General features: G+C 40.8%; 1 protein-coding gene across 3 annotated transcripts in view; it reads left to right on the plus strand.

Moving 5' to 3' along the window:
- The first annotated feature begins 4,067 nt into the window (after positions 1 to 4,067).
- fbxo2 (F-box protein 2) overlaps positions 4,068 to 13,737 on the plus strand; it is a 38,197-nt gene continuing 28,527 nt past the window's right edge. The window contains exons 1-2 of one of the 3 annotated variants that reach the window (XM_046075275.1): positions 4,068 to 4,107; positions 8,655 to 8,781. In XM_046075275.1, coding sequence (XP_045931231.1) covers positions 4,071 to 4,107; positions 8,655 to 8,781 — 164 coding nt within the window. In that variant the 5' untranslated portion in view covers positions 4,068 to 4,070. Of the gene's footprint in view, positions 4,108 to 7,445; positions 7,746 to 8,654; positions 8,782 to 13,737 lie in introns of those variants that run through there. The other 2 variants (XM_046075276.1, XM_046075277.1) reach the window with 2 other exon arrangements.

Here is a 13,737-nt window from a genome sequence, read left to right on the forward strand (position 1 = left end):
AAACAGAAATCCTGGTCATCGGGTCCCAGCAGATGGCAAATCAAATACTGCCATCTGCTGGTTCCCTAGTAAATCACATTAAGCCTGTGGCAAAGAACCTTGGTGTTTGGTTTGATAGTAATTTAAATTTCACCACAAAGCTTGTTCAATCATGTTTTTATCAACTTAGAAATACAGCAAAAATTTGATCTATGTTAACTTTTAAGGACACCAAGACCATTTTACACGCCTTCATCTCATCACGCCTGGATTATTGCAACAGCCTTTTCACCTGTTTAACCCAAAAATCTATTGATCGACTCCAGACTGTCCAGAACTCAGCTGCCAGGCTTTTAACCAGAACAAAGAAATATGACCACATTACCCCTATTTTAGTTTCATTACACTGGCTCCCAGTATGTTTTAGAATTGACTTTAAAATTCTATTGATTACTTTTAAAGCTCTTCATGGCCTCTCGCCTTGTTATATTTCTGAACTTTTAGTCCCATACACACCAGCACGTACCTTGAGATCCTCGGGCAGAGGTCTGTTGTCTGTTCCAGAGTCTCGACTGAAAACTAAAGGGGACAGAGCGTTTGCTGTCAGGGCCCCGAGGCTCTGGAACAGCCTGCCCGAGGAAATCAGGTTGGCTGAGTCAGTGAACTCTTTTAAGTCCCTTCTTAAAACATATAGGAGAGCCTTTCCCGATCTTATTTGACTATATGACAGTCTGACAGTCCTCAGGACTCCATGGTGTCTCTTCCAATTTACGGTCATGCCATTTGGTTTGCATGGGGCTCCAGCCCACTTCCAGAGGCTCATGGACTGTGTGATTTCACTGATTTTGCGAATGCTTCCGACTGGGGTCTGTGCTTATCTAGGGACCACCAGACAACCCCTATCCAGTTGCCCACACCACCCGGAAACTCTTCCCCAGAGTGGTTAGGTATTCGACAGTGGAAAAGGAGGCACTGGCACTTATTAAGTGGGTTCTCGACTCTTCCAGGAAAAGACAGCAGCCCACCTGACTGTCCCTCCCACAGTTTCAGCGAGAGTCTACCTCATTTGTACACAGATTAATTTCTGTTACAATCAGCCACACCCCGAACCATTCATGCTCACAAAGGTACAGATAACATTGTTTGGTCTGCAGTCACAATGCCAATTGCACGCTCCCTCAAAACTTGCAACATCTGTGGCATTGTGCTGCGTGATGGAACTGCATTTTTGAGTGGGCTTTTATTGTGGCCAGCCTAAGGAAACACCTGTACAATACCCATGCTGTCTGATCAGCATCTTGATATGCCACACACCTGTGAGGTGGATGGATTATCTCAGCAGATTTTGACAGATTTGTGAACAATATTTGAAAGAAATAGGCCTGTATACACAGAGAAAGTAATAGATTTTTGAGTTCAGTGGGCAATAGGGGCAAAAACAAAAATGTTGTGTTTATAATTTTGTTCAGTATAATAGGCTATTTAAGTGTGATGTTTTTATGTTTCTAAAGACGTAAACTTATGAATATGAATGCATTCTAAAATGTGCTTTGATATGGACAGTATGAATGAGGAAATGAAACGGTGTGTCAGACAGCTGGGGAGGAGTCACAGATAAACTAAATATTTTTGTTGAAGGTTCACAGCAGAAGTTGTGGATTTACTGATCTAGGGTTTGTCTGATCTCATACTCAAAACAGAAAACCCAGAGTTTCCCTCATCTCAGGCTTAACATACATACATGACTACACCATAGGCTACTCTTTGTAAAATTATTTACTGAGACCCAACAATCCCACCATGAGCACTTTGCATAAAAATGTGTTTTTGACCTGGAACTACATTTGATCAGAGCATGCAGAGCACATAGACAGGTGTCATGCTGAAATGTGATCATCTGCCGAAAACCGGTTGCCGTCCATGGGAGCACGTGGACTTATGACTCTACATTATTTACTTGGTACCAACCAATCCAGTCCTTTATAGCTGTTGAAATACCTTTAACTACTTATTGACTGAAAGGTAGATTCTGCCCTGAAACGCTTTGGTTTCATTAATGAGAGTTATATTTGACAGATTACAACTCACCTTGTACTTTTATACCTGTTAAAATACCTTTAAATGGCCAATACAACCCATAAAATGCTATATTTCATGTCATTATACATGTTCAACAAATGATAATGAGGATGAGGAGAAAGAGAGACATGTGATAAGTGTCAGCATGTGTGGTTCTGCTGAGTTTTGCTGGATGGATGCTCCCTCCCAAACTGCTGATTGGGTGTTTTGTGTCTCTCCTCTCCCTCCCTCTCTCTCTCTCACTGCATGTGTGTGTGTGTGTGTGTGTGTATGTGTGAGATCCCTGGCTATAATTGGTGCACTGTCATAAGGGCACTACCCTGCAAAGCAGCTTAAGCATCAGTCAGAGAAAAAAAAGACCAAACAGAAGACGGAACTTGCCTTCCCCTGGCTGTGAGTAACTCATTTGCTGTCTCATGTATTTAGACAGACTGTGTAATTTACGGTAGCAGGAGCATGCATCTGTTTTGCCTATGACTTTGTGTCTGCAGTGGCAGATGACTCAGCTGTTTGTGTTTGGAGCCTCAGTGAACACTGAAATGCAGGACAAATATGCGGCTAAGTAGAGTTTAATGCACACAGTATATTGAGCCAAAACTGCTATTTCTACGACACAAAAACATAAAACTGATGAAACCTCCCCCTAAATGATCTGGTATGTACACTGAAGTAATAGTGGTTAGAAAAGGTAAAAGAAACATTGCTGATTATGACAACTTGTATGTCTGTCCAATCTTAACTTTCAATAATAGAATAATAAAACTTGTTAAGTCCAAGTGGTCCTGACATGCGTATATGGTTTATTTCAACGCAATGTCTAACCCCTCCAAACAGCCCCGAAACAGCCCTCTAAACCATTGGTTTCTTTGGCAACATGCAATGGTTATTTTACTGCTGACTGATGTCTGTTTGATGACTGGTTGATCCTCCTTTTCAGCATATAAAGCCTAGTTCACACTACATGATTTTTAGCCCGATTTGCCGCGCGGTGAACTTGGCAAACATCAGGCTGTAATCGAATCAAATATCCGGAAGAGTCGGTTGACTCGACATCCACAACCAGCCAATGAGAGCAGAGCTACTTTTTCACCGCAAAACACTTTTTACTCACCTCCGTAGCTCTGTAGCTTAGACAATCCTGCTACCTGCGTGTGCTAATCCATTATTTCACTCATATTCTTTGTCTTTATAATTGCAAACAACAGCTTTTTTTTCTGTAGATTCGCGTCATTCACGTTTCATATTTCACCTGTGTTTTCTTGACAAAATGTGGTTTGGAGACCAGCATTGAGTGACAGAGTCGCTGTCAGCTCGTGTAGTGTGTGACCCGGGCACCTATCAGTCACGTAGTGTGAACGCCACAATGACTTCAAAACTCCCGGCATAAGAAGGCAAGTTGTGTAGTGTGAACGGCACAGCCATCGGCCGACACTGAAAGTTGTGTGGTGTGCACAAGCCTTAAAGAGAGTGGCTTTTGCCCCATATGTTGTGCTTTGAGTTACCAGACAGGGTATTAGTGTTTGGATTCTATGAAGAGGACACAGCCAGGTTTCTCAAAATCAAAGGCAACTGGACTGGTTAAAGATACTCAAAGACGTTTTGCCTGTGGGGTCGTTGTCAAGATGATCGATACCACTTAGTTTGTAAGTGCTCCTGGGTGTTTTGACGACAGTCGTTGTGGCCGTTGGAGACACCAGAGGCCAAGTCTGAATGACCATTGTTGGTATGAGGCTAAATGTGAGCGTTTATTAACTTTCCTGGGAAGGGATGAAAGCACATCATTGTAAGTGGTATCACAAATGAACCTTGTGTGCGTGAGACATTAATATCAAGATATGGCAGCATGTTTCTGGAGATGATGAAGATGCAGTTTAGAACTAACCACGGCGTGATTCATGGGGCTGGATGGGATCTGGACAGCCTGATAGAAACTGCAGCAGAGACCATTATTGATCTATGTTGTTGTTTCCGGTTTCTCCTGTGCAGGCCCTGTCTTTGTATACGTTGTAATCATGGCCAGAAACCTGCTCAAGAATCCCTGTGGGGAAGGTAAGATGCAGTTTTCTTCGTGGAGGATCTGTAACTATGTTGCTACTATGGGGTTTGCCTTACCCACCCCAAGTCAGAAATGAATTTAACTACGCTAAATTAGATTTTACAAATGACAGCATGTTCATTAATAGAATGTTAGCCAAAACAAATGTTATAAAAGAGCTAGTGGGTTCATACTGTCATTTTCCAGTTTCCAAAGTTCCTGTCTCCCTTGAAGTGCATGAAGCAGTCCCAAATGGGGCTAGGGTTTTGGTAATGATCTGGAGGGTACAATAGTCTTAAAACTGCAGTGTCAATGCCAAAAGATTGAATATTTTTATTTGATTAGGAAATAAAGATATGAAATAAACTGTTAATCTGAGCACATGAGCCTGCACAGGCTGCATCCAAGACTTTCAGACTGGAAATCGTTTAGCCATGATTGAAATATCACTGACTGTATTTAATTGATTGTTGTATTAACCACACAGAGCTGCACACAAAGCTAAATCACTGCGCATTCTTAAAGGAATAGTCTGACGTTTTGGAAACTACGCTTAGACATAGATGAGATGCTTAATACCACTTTCATGTTTGTATGGTAAAACTGTATGAGGCTACTGGCCCCAAAAAGTTCAGGGCTAGGCCGGCTGAAAACTCAAAAACTACTTTAAAAATGTTTGCTAAAATAGATAGCAACTTGGAGTCCAAAAGAGTTACTGGAGCCAGTCAAAAGTCAAAAATAGTTTTTATTCAAGTTACATCTTGTAGCAAACCTAAATTTAGTTATGCATTTTAATAAATTTATGAGAATTGATACCCAATTATGAATTTTAATATTCATAAAATCAAATTTTATTCCTCGTTTCAGGGCACCACCGGAGTTGTTATAAACCTAGAGTCTCCGAACCTCTAGGTAGTTTTGAATTATTATACAATTATCACTAGTGATCAGTTAGTTAATACTCAATTATCTTAAATCAATCAGTCAGTCTCATATCTAAAGGGTCAATTCTCTTGGCAGGAACTAGAAATAGGCAACCCACACAGTTCTTGATTATATTACAGTGAATTTATTCTCTAACTAAGGTGATAAAAAGATGGTTGGATACAGGGAAAATAAACAATTGCTGAACAATGAGAAACGGAGGTTCGATTGTGGGAAGCATTTGACTCATACGGCATAGAAGAAATAATGAAAGTAAGCTAACACTATGAGTTTAGGAGTTAAAAAGGAAATATCTGATCACAGAACGTGTGTTAAGTCTTACTGCTTGTCGACAGCCTTTTTGGCCTGTTGCACGGGTCCCACACTAGCTGCCCGATCCTGGCTTTTTGCTAGGGATTCTCCGGGGTTCTCCGTGTCTGATTTAAAAGAACGTCCTCCGTCTGGCAATTCGGCTGTTTTCAAGTTTCCTTCGTTGAAGCTGGCGAGACAACGTGGCTTGGTCTGACCTCGGTGAAGTTGGCTTGACAAAAAAGGCTTAAAATGGAACTTGGTCGTTCCTGAATTAGTCCAGTGTAACTTAACGGAGTGATAACTTTAACAAAACAAAAGAAATAAAGAAAATAAAATCAGGGCAGATCGATGTCGCGGCACTTCACGTGTGTAGCTTCAGGCGAACAAAAGGCTGGTTTCGCTTGCCTGGCGAGGCACGCCGACGTGTGCCAAAGTGTCCAGAGAGCCGAGCAGAGCAGCAGAGAGAGCAAAGAACGAATAGAGAAGAGAGCACGAAGATGTCGCGTGTCGGTCTTTTGTTGTCTGGGGCGTGGTTCCCCAGGGGGCGTCTCAGGTTTCCCAAGGGACTGCCTTTCTAAACTTAATGTCTAAAAAGAAATCTATTTGCGCGTATTATAATCAAATATTTTCCACAATCAAACCTCAATGGTCAAATGGTTGTACTGTCCTAGGTTAAGCATTTGGTAACAGGAAACAATTGTCACATTATTGGTCAGGATATTTATACATTTAACGGCATTTCCAACAAGGGTATATACTACTTATTTCGTCCACTTGGGGGAGCTCAGGTTACATGAGTAAAGCTTAGATTAATCCAAGATCATCTCTCTTTAGGAACTGGGGAATATTGTTGATTCAACCTTAAATTCAAGCTGGCGGTTAAGAGTATAGTAAAACATTCCTTTGTCATCATTTCTAAAGGAATTTTGTAGGAAAGTATTATGAACAAGCATTGATTACATTAGATGAAGAAGTGTCTTGCTGAAAATAAAAACACTGCACAAGTAACTTTCTTTTCAGCACTAATATCAACAACAGATAGCAACAACATGTTTACATAACTACTCAAATAGAGGCAAACGTATTCAGGTAACTAAAGATTTAATGAACTTAATTAAATGCTTTGAGTCTTTGGAGACTGCAGTCCTTTTACATTGAAAGTTCAGTGTCTGGACCATGTCACACTTGGGTGAGACAGGGGTTTTTCTTTTTGATGTGGTAATAAACAAAGAGTAAGGTCAGTTGCCATGGAAACATGTGTGGGGGGGCCAGTTTTGATAGGCTGTTCAGGGAGATGCCAATGGCTGGTTCGTGTCCCTTTGTCAATTTAACAGTCAGGCCCCGCGTTATCAGCTTCGGAATCAAAAAGGTGCCAGTTTTATGGTCAGGATAGCACTGAGAGAAAGCAACTTTGACCCCTCCCCTTCTTCTCTGGGGGAGGAGAGAGAAATTTGGAGTAGCTCCAAATTTATTCAATATAAAATGAGCAAATCCACACCGTTGTTCACTACAATCTTTAAGGCTTCAAGACGAACTAAAGGATCAGTTCGCGAACATCATATTTTATAACGCTATGTCCCCTAATTTAGGTGGAATTTTTGCATGGTGTCCGCCTCTTTCTACGATGGTCTCATCTTTTCTAGAAAGTTCCAATGGTGAATTCTTATCCAACTAATTTTGTGACTTATTTCACTTTTATGTATATGTTAAAATTGGCTGTGCTGGCAGCAGAACTTCACCCCAATATTGTTTATATATTTTTTTTAATTTTTACCATTAGAAATTCAGAAAGTCAAATTATATTTTTTAAAAGATTAATATACTTAAAATGCCACCATTTAAAAAAAAAAAAAAAAACAAACATTAAAGGGGACCTATTATACTGCATTTCTAGCCCTATATTGTAATTTTGTGACTCTAAGGTAGCTTTGCATGATTCAAAGTTAGCTGTAGATGCTCCTGTCTCTTTGGCCACGCTCAACATGAACATGGTCTGGTATGTACACTGCTGAGTCTATTGTAACATAGATATGCAAGAATGAAAAAACATTATAGGTCCTCTTTAAAACATTTTCTGATTACACAAATGACCCTTCGCTTAGCCACGCCCCCCTTAGTTACTGTTGCTAAGGCCTGTCGGATTTATCACGGCACTACCACTGTCTATAACTGCACCCCCTGGAGAAGTCTAATTTTTAGAAAAATGAAAAAAGCAATGTCAGAACAGAGACAGAACGGTTTGTATTATACCATTATACATTTGAAGGTTGTTTTCAGGCTGTCAAACTGACATGAAACAGATAAAGAAGGAAGCTAAAGCCTACCGATCACAGAGTAAAAGTGAACCACCGCATCACCTGACGACAGAGACTGGGGACAACGATATTAAGGATTAACACTGTTCCTGTAAAGCTGGGTAGGTCTCTTTTCATTATGACAATCATTAAAAAGCAAAAGAAGTAGGGCTTTATAACGTTACATTCAGTAGTAAGTTAAGCAAGGTAACGTAGCATTAGCTAACTAACATTACATAAGAAAACAGCCTACATTTTTCTTTTTTGTGCTTCTCCTTTCAACCTCTCTGGGTAGCGATTGTAATTATTATTATAAGTGCCCCAGGAACAGCGTTTGACCATATCTTGGAAAAATACAGCAAAAAAAGCTAGAAAACGACTCCTTTTGCATACGAGTCAATAGATCGCAGAAATGAAAGTGTCAGACCTCAGTTAGAGCAAGATCTATACTGCGCTGTGATTGGCCAATTGCGTGACTTAGTGAAGGTTCAATTGTTGTACGTTCTCGGTTATAAAATTCATTTCATAATAAGGTAGTTTCCCACAGGAGTCCCTGGGACTTTCAAACTGCAGCTGGCTCAAACCGGTTTCTTGGCAACAAACTTATTTTACTCTTCTCTGCAAAGTTTACTCTTGCGCTGATGCTACCGTCTACACTTGTTTACATTTTTGCTGACGCTAACACATTTTGCGCTCATGCTAAGGCCAAAACTGCCTATTCTCCCCCTTGCACCTGCATTCTTATCTACTTAAAAAGGCACTTAGGAATGTAAGCTCATTATAAAAAATCATTGTCATTGTATACAGAAAAAAAAATCATATAGTAGCTTAAACTTTAAAATACACAACAGTGCCATGAATCAAGCTTGGTACTCAATTCTCAATTATATTTCAAGAAAAAATAGACTGGATTATTCCTGGTCTTCAGCCCCTGTTGTTGCTGGTCAAACTTAAACTGGTCAAATGAAACTGAAATTAAATAAAAACATAAACCTGTGATGACAGCCTGAGACTGTGCATTTCCCTCCCAGAGCAGCTGGAATTCTGGGAGCTGACTGAGAACGGTGGGAGTCAGTGGAAGGTGGAGGACATGCCGGGTGACAGTGGCTACGACTTCTGCAACGAAGAAGTAACCAAATACTTTGCAACCTCCTTTGAGTGAGTGTCTTTAAATGTCTGTGTATATGTTACTATTTATCTGTTCAACACAGCTACACTGCGTCTAGTGGCTTTCTGTAGACTTTAGCAGTGTTTATAAGCTATCTGCCAAGTACGACCTGCTTTAAAAAGGTACAGTGTATAAGAATTGAACCCACTCTTCAAAATAAAAAATAGGGCACAGCGTATCACAGGTCATATCTGCTGCTAACTGCTGTTAGCTAGTTAGCTTAGTTTGGAACAGTGGAAAGATAACAAGAAAGTTTTGGTGAGTTTATCAGTATTTTGTCCGATGTTAAAGTACTAATGAAATGGCTAGCAGAGGGCTATTGATTCCGTATATCTACGAATTTCCTGTAAAAACAGGAAGCTAGGGATGCCGCCTCCTCCCACAGAAGCCCAGTCTGCTCTAGGGTGCGTTTCCCAAAAGCATCGTTGCTAACTATGGTAGCAACTTCCTTGGTTGGAACTATGCAGTTGCGACGCAACTGTTTCCTGAAACCCTAGTTCAAACTACGAACTAAGTTGGTAACTTACATGGTGCGAACTAGGGCTGACCCCGAATAGTCGAAGACTCAATGCTTCAATGGGCAGAGGCTGATTCGACTGTCAATCTCACAGTCGAAGCTTCGCAGCGACACAAGGATCATGCCATTTTGGCGATATGGGGGTGCTCAACGTCTGATCTTACAGAGAACTACAAGTTTTCTCCCAATAAGTTAATATAGTGCCTATTAAAATACACATTTCAATGTTTAATGCTGTAAATAAACATGTAAAAAGAATAAAACTTTCAATAAATGTTTTTAAAGTGCGTGAATAAATCCAAAATTGTAACCCTAACCTTGGGTTGTCAGTGCGCATGTGTAAGAGTAGCGTGTATGTGTGCAGTGGCAGAAGAGGAACACTTGCAGAAGAGATAGAGCCCCAGCTTCACGGGTGTTGTGCCGAGTTGTCCGCACCTCGCAGGACTTTCGGATAATTTATCACAGTTGATGAACCATCCACTGGTCACGGGGGTTGATGAACCACATAAAGAATATTTTATCATTTTTAAAAAGCCGGCTACTTGAAACAGACCCGCGAGGAACTGTGATGTGCATGTAGTTGTCGGCAGCACTAATGCACGTAAATGCACAAGAACGACAAGTGAATGACAGGCGAGATAGAGAGAGAGCGCCTCAGTTTAGCTGGTTGAAAAGAGACTGCAGCTCTGCAGCTTCTCAAGATTAAAGCGTAGCTACCATGTGTAACCCCTCCCCTGCCACTCGTAATCGCCGCGCACAAAAACACACATGATTCGACTATAGACAGGATTTGACGATTCTGATTCGACTATGTAAATCATTAGTTGGGGACAGCCCTAGTACGAACCATCGTTAAGCAACGCAGGTGTTCCCCGAAACCATAGTTCCCGACGAACGTTCGCACTGTTGTTAAGTTGCATAGTTCGAACTACAGCTCCTGACCTGTGGTTGAAGAAGTATCTTAGTGTAAACCATCTACAAACAGCAGGTGTTTTTTTCACAGATTACCCATCCGTTCACAATAACTTAATTTAATACTAGTCACCAGTACAAAGATTAAAGGACAAAATGGAGAATGTAAAGACAAGTCTTTTAATACCTTCATGTTTACATTTCCAGGCCTCTGAGGACCATGGGTGTTCTCTAGTCTTCATTACAAACAAATATAAAACGTGACAGCACATTCACGTGCTCAGCCACTTACTGCACTGAGCTATTCTTAAGATCTTGATACCATTTGCAGCCAAGGGAATCATAATAGTGTTAAATTGTTAAACTGAAGATGCTTATTAAACCTATTTCACTAAATGTCTTGTAATCGCTAAGAGTTCTTAATTTTTTCTTCTAAGTTATAGCCTATATTTAGGCGAAATAAAATGATTAGGTTATATATTATTTATATTGTTGATTTCATTAACACTGTTGATTTTCTTGTTATTGCTGGTACGACTATAACACAAAAAGCCTAAATAATAAGTAAGCACAATAATGTCACTTAATATCAGTTCCAACTGACATATTTAGGCAGAATATGACAACGTTTTGTGAGTTTCCTGCTGTGAAAGTCAGACAAACACACCTGGAAACATGTTAGTTCGAACCATGTTGGTTCAAACTAGTTAGTCCAAACCACGGTGGTACCAACGAGGTACGACTGTTTTGGGAAACGTTTCCCGTTTTGGGAAACGGTCGTACTTCAGATGTTTGTTGCATCGTACCAACATAGTTCAATGCTTCCTTCCGTGATTGTTTGGGAAACGCACCCCTGGTTGGTCAGTTCCCACAGACCTGAGCAGGTACCGAACATCATTCTGCTTCAGCTCTGCCGCTGTTTTTTAAAACCAATAAAGCTAGCTACTAGCTTTTCTTGGAGGAACCCCGGACAACAGCCTTCCTTTGTTGAGGACGTTTTGCCACCATCATCGCCTACGCCTGTGGATTTTACTGACGGATCAGATAAATTTGATGAAGATGACGATCAATAACCCGTTTGTGGAGTGAGGCCGACCAGATCTGAAACTGGCAGTGCTGCTGGTGAAGGAGAGACCCACGCTCATCTCCGCAAATGGAGCTGATGCAGGTTGGTGGTAGTTCTGAGTGCACAGTTTGGCTTTTGTAGTGTTCATTTGTGTTCACAGTAGCTAGAATAGTAATTTAAAAATTTGAATCCATCATTCACATCCCTGTAAGTGTAGGCCATGAAAGAAAATCCTAATCTAACCCGTAAACAAATGGTTGTTTAAACTATAAATGATCTCAACTATTGCGTTAATTAAATGTGTGACATGTCCATGGCTGGTCGTTCTGTTCTCCAACAGGTAATGGATAAGTGTGAGGCGGTGGACCAATGCCAGCATGTGTCACACAGCACCCTGACTTTAAAGCTGTCTGCCTCAACCCCTGGGTCCTACAGCTGGAGTATGCCACAATGCTGCAGTATTATGGAGCACGCAGCATCTTAAGGAGAATCCCCAGAGGTGTAAGGGTTTCTTGTTAACAGTAGTTTGTGAGATCAAAATGTAATGCAGCGCTAACAGTTAGAATGTGCATTGTGATGTGAGATACATTTTACCATGCTATAGTAATGTGGATAATTTTAATATTTTCTGGCAAAGAATGTCTCTTTTTAAGACAGACGGACTTCACCCAAACAAACGGGGCTCAGAAATGTTAGCTGCTCACATACAGCATGTAGTGCGGTCCACACATGACTTACGTGAATGACTAATCATTCATGCAGCACACCTGGACACACCACCGCTCACTGAACAGATCTCTGCCTCACTGCCACAAACAACTGTCTCCACCTGCTGGCATGTAAAGCCGTCTGCTCCCAGCGTTGTTCCAAAGACTTCTATTCCTGTCATCATCACGCATAGACCAGTAAACCGAAATGTGCACATCCCACACAGAAATATTAGTAATCTCTTAAGGATTAGGACAACCGCACCAATTCCAGCACCAAGAACAAACTCATTTAAAATGGCTCTCTTCAATGTGAGATCACTTTCAAGTTATCTTAAATGATTTTATCATGTCTGCAAATCTAGATTTTATGTTTTTAACTGAATCCTGGTTGCAAATGAATGACTATAGCCAGTTAGCTGAACTGTGTCCGCCTCAATATGACTGTTTTAGTCAACCGAGGGTCAGTGGTCGTGGTGGTGGGCTAGTGAGCGTGTATAGGAAAAATTTAAAATGTCATCAAGTACGCTGTGATGAATTTAACTCCTTTGAAGTTCTCACTCTTAAACTTGAAGGGCTGCAACCTATCATATTTGTTATAATTTATTGCCCCCCAAAACCGCCTGGAGGATTTTTATCAGAACTTCCTGAATTTTTATCTACTCTGGTTTTAAATTATGACAGAATTGTTCTTTGTGGCGATTTTAATATTCATGTTGATGACCCCAACAATGTTAATGAAACTGACTTTTTAAATATGGCCACTTCTTTTAACTTCAAACAACATGTCAAAGGGCAAACACATAACCGTGGTCATACACTGGACTTGGTTTTTACCCTGGGTGTCAGCATTTCATCTGTGGAATTAGTGGACATGACCATATCTGACCACAGATGTATTGTTTTTAGCTGCGATTCGCCTGTTACTCATGCCGCCTCACCAAGCTCCGTGTGTTCTCGCTTCTTTAATGAACAGTGTTTCAAAGTTTTGCGCATTCTTTCAGAGCCAAAGCCAACACCTGTCTGATTCCAACACCAACAATCTGGTCGATCACTTCAATCATATCTGCTTGTCGTCACTAAATATTACTGCTCCTCTAAAGGTTAGGCCTACGTCTAAAGCTAGTAAGCAACCCTGGATAAATGACAGCATTTGCAGCCTAAAAAGGGAATGCAGGAAAGCAGAGCGCAGATGGAAAAAATCCAGTCTCCAAGTTCATTACCTCAGTCTGAAGGATTTATTAATTAACTGCAATAACATGGTTAAGGATGCGAGAACACACTATTTTTCTGAACTCACTCTTACTACACATAAACACAACCCCAGGTTTCTGTTTAAGACTGTGGATCAGCTGGTAAACCCAACCCTTCCTTGTGCCTCAGCTGGAAGTAATGATGACTGTGAATTGTTTTTATCTTATTTTACCAATAAGGTGGTGTCAATCAGAGCCTCTATTACCCCCGCGGCCTCTTACTCAGAGGTTCCTCACCAGCAACAAGAGAGTTTTAACCAGTTTTATCCCATCGACTTGTCTGAGCTTTTAAAAACAGTATCACAAATGAGAGTGTCCTCCAGCCCACTTGATGTAATACCTACAAAGTTTTTACTGAAAGTAATAGATTCTGTTGGGCCCCATTTGATCTCTGTTTTCAACAGCTCCCTATCTACTGGTTGTGTCCCTGATTATTTTAAAACGGCTTGCGTGAACCCACTTTTAAAGAAACCTGGTTTAGATCCCTCCCT

This window comes from Micropterus dolomieu, linkage group LG18 (assembly GCF_021292245.1).
Source record: "Micropterus dolomieu isolate WLL.071019.BEF.003 ecotype Adirondacks linkage group LG18, ASM2129224v1, whole genome shotgun sequence".
NCBI lineage: Eukaryota > Metazoa > Chordata > Actinopteri > Centrarchiformes > Centrarchidae > Micropterus > Micropterus dolomieu.